The 12,185-nt window shown below is 42.9% G+C and overlaps 1 protein-coding gene across 1 annotated transcript; it reads right to left on the bottom strand.

The window, feature by feature from the left end:
• Window positions 1–1,111: 1,111 nt before the first annotated feature.
• mrpl39 (mitochondrial ribosomal protein L39) lies at window positions 1,112–11,385 on the bottom strand. Its single transcript, XM_020482709.2, has 10 exons — window positions 11,025–11,385; window positions 10,320–10,526; window positions 10,071–10,210; window positions 6,616–6,715; window positions 4,145–4,212; window positions 2,376–2,488; window positions 2,012–2,077; window positions 1,724–1,877; window positions 1,513–1,560; window positions 1,112–1,280 (listed from the first exon to the last, which is right to left on the bottom strand). Exons 1-10 carry the CDS (start codon window positions 11,059–11,061, stop codon window positions 1,182–1,184), a joined length of 1,032 nt encoding a protein of 343 aa, XP_020338298.1. The 5' UTR covers window positions 11,062–11,385; the 3' UTR covers window positions 1,112–1,181.
• Window positions 11,386–12,185: the final 800 nt, after the last annotated feature.

Below are 12,185 nucleotides of genomic sequence, written 5' to 3'. Positions count from 1 at the left end.
GGTTCAAACATCTCAATTGGTGAGAGGTGGGATAGGGACTGTAATTTGTCCTTGGGTGTGTCTCCCATACTGTCGCTGGGTGTCGGGGGTGGGGCTGGCTGTTAGAGCGGGGGCGACAGCTGTGCAATGGGCAAACTCTCGATCGGTCTCACAGCACCGTGTATATTAAAAATGTCCCATCACCATTGTTGAGACTCTAGACCGGGAGCATCATAGATCAAGATGAATTATGCAGCATCACATTTATGCACACATTGTTATGTTTCTTTGTATACTATATCACAGTTCAGTTTGAGGAATATACTGTAACTTTTGACATGTACTGTAGGCCTACAGATACTGTATATGGTCACACTTTGCTTTGTCCCAAACGGAACCCTATTCCCTATATAGTGCACTACTTTTGACCAGAGCCCTATGCACCCTGGCCAAAAGTAGTGCACTAAATAGGGAGCCATTTGGGACATAGCCCATGTCCACTACTCTGATCTGGTAATCTGTGACAGCTCATGCCCACTTTTACACACACACTCCTCAAACACCTGTCCCAAAGCGACATACACAACAGCTGCTCTGCCCCTGATGGCCGAGCAGCACACACCCGTCTTTGTGTGTTAGCAAACTGCTGACCACTCAACACATACCGTCAGCTGAGCAGTTAAAGGCCGGAGAGGGGTGTGTTAGTGTAAGGCTTTAACATGCTCGAGCACGGCACGGACCGCAGCATTCATTCCACACAAAAGACAGATGGCTATATCACACACCACAGGTCATCAATTCATTTGACTTTGGGTTCAAAACCCCTGCAAACATAAAATATTAAGGAAAAGGCAACTGTGCTGTTGTAACAGAGTAGGTTCTGTCCCTGTCCCTCACTGGGCACAAACCAGTTACATTCTGCACAACAATACTTTGATTCCATATCAGCTATTATGTACAGATCTAGGATCAGCTTCCGCTCCCCCAAACCTAACCTTAACCATTAGTGGGGGAAATGCAAAACTGACCCAAGTTCAGCAACTTCACTCTACACCACATCAGCTACACTGTCATAAACCAATAACCCACTTACATTTGAGCAAGCATTTAGTGTACAGAGGAGAGGGGACGATTTCCATGTGCTACACATTTATTCCACAAATATCACAAAGACATATATAATGACAAGGTTATAGTCATGATCATTGTTGGGGAGTATGGGGAGGAGTCTGTTCAGGGGCAGAGGGCAGAGTCAATGTATCTGAAATGGCTTCATTGGTTGATCCTGTGGGCACCTCAACCTGTGGAGAGGGAGAGCCAATAGGATTAAACCGGCAGTTCGATAATTAATTATGAATAGATACTGATAGAGATTCTTAAAGGGATGTTTCACTTTTTAAAGGATCACTTTACTCAAACATATTTCCGATCCCCCAATGACAATACCCTAGCTATGTCTCATACAAGCTACAAAAAAAAGAAAAAGAAAAGTGAACTTGGTCTTTAAAATTGTGAAGAGTAATATTTTCTTACCAGCTTCTCTGCCCTGCTCCTCAGTTTCCTCCACACAGTGTGGTGGGCCTACGGAAAGAGAACAGGAGAAATGAATGAATGACTCAGTCAGTGGTACTCATCACTCACACACATTCACTCGCTGACACTTAGTCACTGACACTCGAACACATCCAAAAGATGCTTCATACATTGACTGAAACATGTCCTGCATATTTGTGCGCGTACGTACCTGCTGCTGGAGGGGCAGTGAGAGCCCCTGGGCCCGGCGGTGGAGACCCCACTTGCCCTCTCCTAGAGGGTGGATGGCAGTGACCTCATACTGAGAGCACAGCCCTGTCCTCGCCACCAAGGGGCCCCCACTCAACAGAACATGGTCCCCACACCTAAGAGACAGGTACAAGGTGAGACAAGAGTGTGTGTGTGTGCCATATACGTGTATGAAAACACAGCGAAGATGAGTGTCACTCAATACGGATGTGAGTGAGTCATCTACCACGGTACAGTTCCTGTAGCTCACCTGTAGAGGATCACTGTGCCTTTAGGACTTTGTGCCGACTTCTCCTCCACTTCCTCCTGCTTACACCTACAAACACAAACACAGGTACAGCTAGAACACCAAACAGACTAAAATAAGTGAAAAAGTGCTTTGAAAACATGGAGGAAAAGGCATAGAAGGTAAAATATTGCAAGAAAAGAGAGGTTTCGAAACTGGCTTTGCCAATAGGCTTTCAGTCCAGAAAAATGCTCTTCTCAGTCCTCCGAAAGGGGGTACTGATGGCCAAATTCAATACCTTTCCATTATTTTGGTTTGTCTTGTATATTTTATCCCCCCCCCCCCCAAAAATGATACAATTTAACAAGAGAGTATAGAAATAAAGTACCTGCTGTGAGAGAAGACCTCCAGGGCAACAGGGGGCGCCACCTCCAGAGGCTCCCAGGGCAGGTCCCGATGGATCAGCTGCTGAGCACCACGCGTCAGAGAGCGCAGGGACTCCTGGGACACACACACACTCAGGTCATTTCACTTTGCTCAACACGCATGCACAGTGGGGTCCGAAATTATTTACACCCTTGATAAAGATGAGCAACAATGACTGTATAAAATAATTATTCAAATACAGAGCTATATTGTATGCAACATTTAAAATATATATTATATTTTATACTAATACATTTTTTTTTTAATTGGCATCCCTAAAGATTCTTATGAATAAAGTAGTCAAAGTTAAGTAGTAATTGGTCCCATATTACTAGCACGCAATGACTATATCAAGCTTGTGACTTCAAACTTGTTGGATGCATTTGCAGTTCGTTTTGGTTGTGTTTCAGATTATTAAATTAAATGGTAAATCATTTATTTTGTCATTTTGGAGCCACTCTTTTTGAAAATGAAAATACAATAATCCTGAATTAATCATAAATAATGATGATTGAGAAAGTTAGAGGATCAAAGATCATACACCCCCCCCCCCAAGACATTCTAAACTCTGTTACTGGCAATGGTGAGAGGTTAGCTTGTCTTGGGGTGTATGATCTGAAACTAACTTTCTCACAAAAACACATAATTTACCATGCATGTCTCTATTGGGCAAAAATAATCTGAAACACAACCAAAACAAACTGCAAATGCATCCAACAAGTTTGTAGAGTTACACGCTTGATGTGGTCAATACTAAACTTTTGACTACTTTATGTATCCAGGCTGTATCACATCCGGCCGTGATTGCGAGTCACATAGGGAGGTGCACAATAGGCCCAGCGTCATCCGGGTTTGGCCTGGGGTAGGCTGTCATTGTAAATAAGAATTTGTTCTTAACTGACTTGCCTAGTTAAATAAAGGTTAAATAAAAAATACAATAAATCTTTAGGGGTGTCAATACATTTTAAGCCCTACCTTTTTAAGAAACAAAATCTTTCTCTGGGCAATTGTATTAGTTTAATATAATTACATTTCTTTTGGCATACAATATAGGTCAGTATTTGAACTATTTATTTTATACAGTCATTATTTGGGCCCCCGAGTGGCACAGCAGTCTAAGCCACTGTATCCCAGTGGAAGAGGCGACCCCCTGGTTCGAATCCAGGCTGTATCACATCCGGCTGTGATTGGGAGTCCCATAGGGCGGCGCAAAATTGGCCCAGCGTCGCCCGGGTTTGGCCGGTGTAGGCTGTCATTGTAAATAAGAATTTGTTCTTAACTGACTTGCCTAGTTAAATGAAAGGTCACATTTATTTTTATTTTTATTATATACATATACACAGTTGAAGTCGGAAGTTTACATACACCTACGTGGGAGTCAATAAAAATCATTTTTCAACAACTCCACAAATTTCTTGTTAACAAACTATAGTGTTGGCAAGTCGGTTAGGACATCTACTTTGTGCATGACAAGTATTTTTCCAAAAATTTTTTAGACAAGAGTATTTCACTTATAATTCACTGTATCACAAGTCCAGTGGGTCAGAAGTTTACATACACTAAGTTGCCTTTAAACAGCTTGGATAATTCCAGAAAACGATGTCATGGCTTTAGAAGATTATATATATATATATATAATCTTTATCAAGGCTGTCAATCATTTTGGAATCTCCTGTATAATAACAGAATAACACACAGTTCCACACATACCAGAATATAACACACACTGACCTCTGAAGGGTTCCAGGCGTCTAACTGAGGATCCAGCACCACATCACAACAGAACGCTCCTGAAGTTACTGCAGAGAGAGAGATTACATACATTGTATGAATTATATACACTGTGTGTACAAAACCTGAGGAACACCCCCCTAATATTGAGTCGCACCCCCCCCCCCCTTTGCCCTCAGAGCCGCCTCAATTCGTCGGGGCATGGACCCTACAAGGTGTCAAAAGTGTTACACACGGAAGCTGGTCCATGTTGACTCCAATGTGTCAAGCTGGTAGGATGTCCCTTTGGGTGGTGGACCATTCTTGATACACATGGGAAACGGTTGAGCATGAAAAGCCCAGCAGCGTTACAGTTTGTCACACCCTCAAACCAGTTCGTCATACCCAGTTTGAAATATTTTGTCTTTCCATTCACCCTAAACGACACACATACACAATCCATGTCTCAATTGTCTCAAAGCTTAAAAATCATTCTTCAACCCGTCTCCTCCCCTTCATCTACACGGATTGAAGTGGATTTAACAGATGGCACCAATAAGGGATCCTAGCTTTCACCAAGTCAGTCTACGTCATGGAGAGAGCAGGTGTTCATAATGTTTTGTACACTCAGTCTACATTGTATATAACTTACAAGTAATACATAGTGTTACCATCATCAATGTACATTTTGTTGTTTAATCGATGAGGCATTTTTTCTTTTTAATAATTGTTCTTTAATTACATCTATCGACCGAAGACTACACAATACAACAGCAGTAGTGTACATTATTATATTTACTATTATTATTATTACTACTGAAATTAACTTCATTATCCTTTTTGCATTGCATATTTACTGAAATGCTGTACAGTACCACTATCTACAAATGGAATTTTATGCCAACAAAACAATCTGAATTTGAAAGAGATAGCGAGAGAGAGAGAGAGCGAAAAAGCAAAAAAAAGCTAGCGATAGAACGAGCGAGCGTAAGTAAAAGCTGGTGCATTGGGAAAGTGTTCAGACCTCTTGACTTTTTCATCATTTTGTTAAGTTACAGCCTCGTTTTAAAATGGATTTGTTTCCCCCCCCTCATCAATCTACACACAATATTCCATAATGACATAGAAAAACAGCTTTTCATACATTTTTGCAAATGTATATAAAAATACAACTCTGAAGTCCAGGCTCTGGTTGGGCCACTCAAGGAAATTCAGAGACTTGTCCCGAAGCCACTCCTGCGTTGTCTTGGCTGTGTGCTTAGGGTCGTTGTCCTATTGGAAGGTGAACCTTCACCCCAGTCTGAGGTCCTGAGCGCTCTGGAGCAGGTTTTCATCAAGGATCTCTCTGTACTTTGATCCATTCATCTTTGCCTCGATCCTGACTAGTCTCCCAGTCCCTGCCGCTGAAAAACATCCCCACAGCATGATGCTGCCACCACCATGCTTCACAGGAGAGATGGTGTCGGGTTTCCTCCAGACGTGACACATTCAGTCTTGGTTTCAATTTTGGTTTAATCAGACCAGAGAATCTTGTTTCTCATGGTCTGAGTCCTTTAGGTGCCTTTTGGCAAACTCCAAGTGGGCTGTTTTGTGCCTTTTACTGAGGGGTGGCTTCAGGCCACTCTATCATAAAGGCCTGATTGGTGGAGTGCTGCAGTCCTTCTGGAAGTTTCTCCCATCTCCACAGAAGCATTACAAGCATTTCGCTACACCCGCAATAACATCTGCTAAACATGTGTATGTGAAAAATAAAATGTGATTTTATTTTTTAAGTTCTGTCAGAGTGACCATCGGGTTCTTGGTCGCCTTCCTGACCAAGGCCCTTCTCCCCAGATTGCTCAGTTTAGCCAGCTCTAGGAAGAGTCTTGGTGGTTCTAAACTTCTTCCATTTAAGAATGATGGAGGCCACTGTGTTCTTGGGGACCTTCAATGCTATAGATTTTTTTTTGTACCCTACCCCAGATCTGTGCCTCAACACAATCCTGCCTCGGAGCATTACGGACAATTCCGTCAACCTCATGGCTTGGTTTTTGCTCTGACATGCACTGTCAACTGTGTGACCTCAGACAGGTTTGTGCCTTTCCAAATCATGTCCAATCAATAGAATTTACCACAGGTGGACTCCAATCAAGTTGTAGAAACATCTCAAGGATGATCAATGGAAACAGGATGCACCTGATCCCAATTTGGCGTCTCATAGCAAGGGGTCTTAATATTTATGTAAATAAGGTAATTCAGTGTTTTCGCTTTGTCATTATGCGGTGTTGTGTGTAGATTATTCTAATACATTTTTTGAAAAAAGCTGTAACATAACGAAATGTGGAACTAGTCAAGGTGTCTGAATATTTTCTGAATGCACTGAATATAAGGATTCATTGTATCTAGGATTCAGTTCCAATCTGTTGACTAGATGCTAGTCATTTCTTGATGTTTTTTTTATTTTAATGAAAATGGTATGGAAAACATGGGTATGAGTGTTTCCTGGCTTATACCTAGCACCTCTGGGAGCCTGAGCAGTTCCACAGAAAAGTCTTCTTTAAAGGCATCCAGAAGGACCTGGCCAAGGAGGGCTGCACACGACCGCCAGTATGCCTAGGGGGGGAGAGAGAGGCCACACACACACACACAAACCAACAGCCAATCACCACAGTCACAGTCTGAGACCAGTCAGTCACCACCACCAGAAAACCACCACTTTGGGGGCAAATATGTCTGGTGTCAAAAGTTTGGCCTATACGGTATCTATGGCCCTGTACACTACAGTCTATATGTACACTGCAGAAATGTTTCTTACCTAGATACAGTATCTCTTAACATTACAATGCAATGACTTGACATCTTCAAAAGGTAAATTCTCTCAGTGTACTGGCAAATCATTTTGGCTTACTTTAACCTAAGAAAAAGGCTTGAAACAAGTCAGAATATCTTAAAACAAGACCAATTACCTTGATGCATTTTCTGGGTGAGTGAGATCAACTCAAAACAAGTATATATATATATATATTTTATTTATTTATTTTTAACTTCAATACATTTACTGGTCAGGAGTCTTATGGCTTGGGGTTAGAAGCCGTTTAGAAGCATCTTGACCTAAGGTCCCTCAGTCGAGTAGTGAATTTCAAACACAGATTCAACAGCAAAGACCAGGGAGTTTTTCAATGCCTTGCATATTTTATATTTAACCTTTATTTAACAGGCAAGTCAGTTATTTACAATGACAGCCTAGGAACATTGGGTTAACTGCCGTGTTCAGAGGCAGAACAGCAGATTTTTTTTTTTTACCGTCAGCTCGGGGATTCGATCTAGCAACCTTTCGGTTACTGACCCAACGCTCTAACCACTAGACAACCTGCCGCCCCTAATTGGTAGATGGGTAAAAATATAAAGCAGACACTGAATATTCCTTTGTGCATGAAGAAATAATTACTTAAACTTTGGATGGTGTATCAATACACCCAGTCACTACAAAGATACAGGCGTCCTTCCTAACTCAGTTACCGGAGAGGAAGGAAACCGCTCAGGGATTTCACCATGAGGCCAATGGTTATTTTAGAACAGGTACAGAGTTTAATGGCTGTGATGGGAGAAAACTGAGGATGGATCAACAACATTGTAGTTACTCCTCTATACCCACCTAAGTGACAGATTATAAAGAAGGAAGATTTTGAATCTTTTTTATTCTGTACAAACAAGCATCCTGTTTGCAATAAGGCACTAAAGCACTACTGCAAAAAATGTGGCATTTTTTCAAAACTTTTTTTTATCCTGAATACAAATAGTTATGTTTGTGGTAAATCCAACATCACTGAGTACCACTCTCTTTTAAAGCATGGTGGTGGCTGCATCATGTTATGGATATGCTTATCATCGGCACGGACAAGGGACATTTGTTTTAGGATAAAAAGAAACGGAATAGAGCCAAGTACAGACAAAATCCTGGTTCAGTCTGCTTTCCAACAGACACTGCGAGACGAATTCACCTTTAAGTAGGACAATAACCTAAAACACAAGTCCAAATATACACTGGAGTTGTTAATCAAGACGACATTGAATGTTCCCGAGTGGCCTATTAAGAGTTTTGACTTAAATTGGCTTGAAATTTATGGCAAGATTTAAAAATGGCTGTCTAGCAATGATCAACAACCTACTTGACAGAGCTTGAAGAGTTAAAGAATACAGAATACATGGGCAAATATTGTACAATCAAGGTGTGCAAAGTTCTTAGAGACTTACCCAAAAAGGTCAACATTCACAAGGCCGCAGGGCCGGACGGATCACCAGGACGTGTACTACGAGCATGCGCTGACCAACTGGCAAGTGTCTTCACTGACATTTTCAACACCTCCCTGTCCGAGTCTGTTTCAAGCAGACCACCATAGTCCGTGTGCCCAAGAACACCAAGGTAACCTGCCTAAATGACTACCGACACGTAGCACTCACATCTGTAGCCAAGAAATGCTTTGAAAGGCTGGTCATGGCTCACATCAACACCATTATCCCAGAAACCCTAGACCCACACCAATTTGCATACCGCCCCAACAGATCCACAGATGATGCAATCTCGATTGCACTCTACACTGCCCTTTCCCACCTGGACAAAAGGAACACCTATGTAAGAATGCTATTCATTGACTACAGCTCAGCGTTCAACACCACAGTGCCCTCAAAGCTCATCACTAAGCTAAGGACCCTGGGACTAAACACCTGTCTACAACTGGTGGTAAGGGTAGGTAACAACACATCCTCCACGCTGATCCTCAACAAAGGGGCCCCTCAGGTGTGCGTGCTCAGTCCCCTCCTGCACTCCCTGTTCACTCATGACTGCATGGCCAGGCACAACTCCAACACCATCATTAAGTTTGACACAACAGTGGAAGGTCTGAGACCTGGCCGTGTGGTGCTAGGACAACAACCTCTCCCTCAACGTAACCAAGACTAAGGAGATGATTGTGGACTACAGGAAAAGGAGCACAGAGCACGTCCCCATTCTCATCGACTGGGCTGTACTGGAGCAGGTTGAGAGCTTCAAGTTCCTTGGTGTCCACATCACCAACAAACTGACATGGTCCAAGCACACCAAGGAAGTCGTGAAGAGGGCATGACAAAACCTATTCCCCCTCAGGAGACTGAAAAGATTTGGCATGGGTCCCCAGATCCTCAAAAGGTTCTACAGCTGCACCATCGAGAGCATCCTGACTGGATGCATCACTGCCTGGTATGGCAACTGCACGGCCTCTGACCGCAAGGCGGAGGGTAGTGCGAACAGCCCAGTACATCACTGGGAGCCAAGCTTCCTGCCATCCAGGACCTCTATAACAGGCGGTGTCAGAGGAAGGCCCTAAAAATTGCCAAAGCCTCCAGCCACCCTAGTCAGAAACGATTCTCTCTGCTACCGCACGGCAAGCGGTACCGGAGCACCAAGTCTAGGTCCAAGAGGCTTCTAAACAGCTTCTACCCCCAAGCCATAAGACTCCTGAACAGCTAATCAAATGGCTTCCCAGACTATTTGCAATGCTGCTCCTCCTCTTTTACACCGCCGCTACTCTCTGTTGTTATCATCTATGCATAGTCACTTTAATAACTCTACCATCATGTACATATTACCTCAACTAACCGGTGCCCCCGCACATTGACCCGGTACCGGTACCCCCCTGTATATAGTCCCGCTATTGTTATTTTACTGCTGCTCTTTAATAACTTGTTACTTCAGTTTCTTATTATCTGTATTTTTTAAACTGCATTGTTGGTTAGGGGTTTGTAAGTAAGCACTTCACTGTAAGGTCTACACCGGTTGTATTCGGCGCATGTGACTAATACGATTTCATTTAACCGTTAGTGGGGGAAATGCTAAACTAATCCAACATCAGCGTCTAAGTGCAACTTCACCCTACACCGGTGCTATATACCTCAGTGCATGTATACCTATATCTGTGGTGCTGTGTTGTACCTGGTTGACCAGCAGTGGGTCTGTGTCTTTGAAGGTGAGCAGGGAGAGGGAGCAGGATTGGGTGAGGGGCTGGTGCAGGGACCAGGGCTTTCCGTCTACTAAGGCCAGGGCAGAGCTGGTTACATACCACTCTGTCAAGTCTAAGAGAGAGAGAGAGTTAATATGATTCATACTATATAATTTTTCTGACTGCCTTGACAAAATAAATGCGGCACACAGACAAACCACAGGTATTGTCCCTGTACTCACGGCGTGCACAGCTGTGTGGTGTGGACAGTCCCTTGTTCATGACGAGCAGGGTGCCCTGCAGACCGGGTATTTGCAAGGTCACCTCGATCTTCTCTGTGCGTGGGTACAGGGAACGCTGGCGAGCCTGCTCCCGGGAAAACACAGCGCTGCGCCGACCACGCACCTCAGCAGCCGAGAGACGCACAGAGGTAGCACTGGATGCCAACCCTGAGTCAATGAATTCATGGGGAGTACATGATAAGACAATACACTATGAATAATACACATTTCCTACGCCAAAACTAGTTTTAAGATTCAAGATTTAATGGAATTCGCCATTCGTTGGTCATCATTGGAATGGTGTTATTGGGAACTAGCTATCCCACGAAAATCGATTCCCGAAAAACGTATCTTGAACAAATGTTAACTTTACGTACTGGGCACTACAACTGCAGTGCCGGAGCCACAAAGCAAGAATATGGCAACTGATTTTCACAATCTAACATCCTATACACAAATTAGCGATGCAGAAACCCAGATGAGCGATATAAACTCTCACTGTCATAGTTTATATCATTAACATTTGTTGATGGTGTCATGATCTAATACTGTACGTAGCAACCACCCAAGGTCATTTTGTATACAGTGAAGCTAGCTAATTTAGCATTCTTAACTAGCCCATGTTATACGAGTGGCAGCGGTTGTGTGGTCATATGTTGTACTTACGGCGCTGTAGAAGTTGACATATGGTACGACACGCCATTGTTGCTTTTGGCGATGAATCTCTGGTACTGGTTTAACAGTAGGGCACCAATGCCGGGCTAAATGATGTGTCTTTTACACTGCTATTTTCTATAGAAATCGTTTGGACGCCATGCCTGTCTGAAGAGCAACGTTGATTTCGGTCCGGGTAGAATCAATTGTTGGGGTGATGAATAGTTCCCACATAAACGCTTGAGAGGACATTATGTTCCAAAACAGACAGCAGGTGTAGTTGTACTATGTTTCAGTAAAGCATGAACAATATTATTGATAGTTTTGTCTGTTCAGAGATGTGGCTCACTGACCAACCAGAATGTTATTGTTGACATCTGACGTATCCAGCCTGGCAGTCGCTAGTGGTCACTATTGTATTTACATATACAATATCCCCATGATATGTCAGGCCCTATAAAATACAAACTCATAAACGTCTCTTTCATTTCATTTTTTTTGGGAGACGGTGGCGGGATAACAATTGCACGGAATGAGCATGCATAGTCATATAAACATGAAAGTTGCTCTCCAAGGGGTAGAGGCGTGGCACTCAATTAGGTGCGTGGTTAAATGGCGCCATCGTGTGTTCAATAAATGAAATCACATTTTATTGGGCGCATACACAGTACAAGCCAAAAGTTTGGACACACCTACTCATTCAATGGTTTTTCTTTATTTTTTACTATTTTCTGCATTGTATAATAATAGTGAAGACATTAAAACTATGAAATAACACGTGTAACCATGTATTAACCAAAAAGGTGTCAAACAAATCCAAATATATTTTAGAATCGTCAAGTAGCAACACTTTGCCTTGATGACAGCATTGCACACTCTTGGAATTCTCTCAACCAGCTTCACCTGGAATTATTTTCCAATAGTCTTGAAGGAGTTCCCACATATGCAGAGTAATTGCTGGCTGCTTTTCCTTCGCTCTGCAGCCCAACTCATCCCAAACCATCTCAATTGGGTTGAGGTCGGGTGATTTTGGAGGCCAGGTCATCTGATGCAGCACTCCGTCACTCTCCTTCCTGGTCAAATAGGTGTGTTAGGTCATTGTCCTGTTGAAAAACAAATTAAAGTTCCACTAAGCACAAATCAGATGGGATGGCATATCGCTGCAGAATGCTG

The sequence above is a fragment of the Oncorhynchus kisutch genome, linkage group LG5, assembly GCF_002021735.2.
Source record: "Oncorhynchus kisutch isolate 150728-3 linkage group LG5, Okis_V2, whole genome shotgun sequence".
Lineage (NCBI taxonomy): Eukaryota > Metazoa > Chordata > Actinopteri > Salmoniformes > Salmonidae > Oncorhynchus > Oncorhynchus kisutch.
This window is presented reverse-complemented; position numbering and strand designations above follow the sequence as displayed.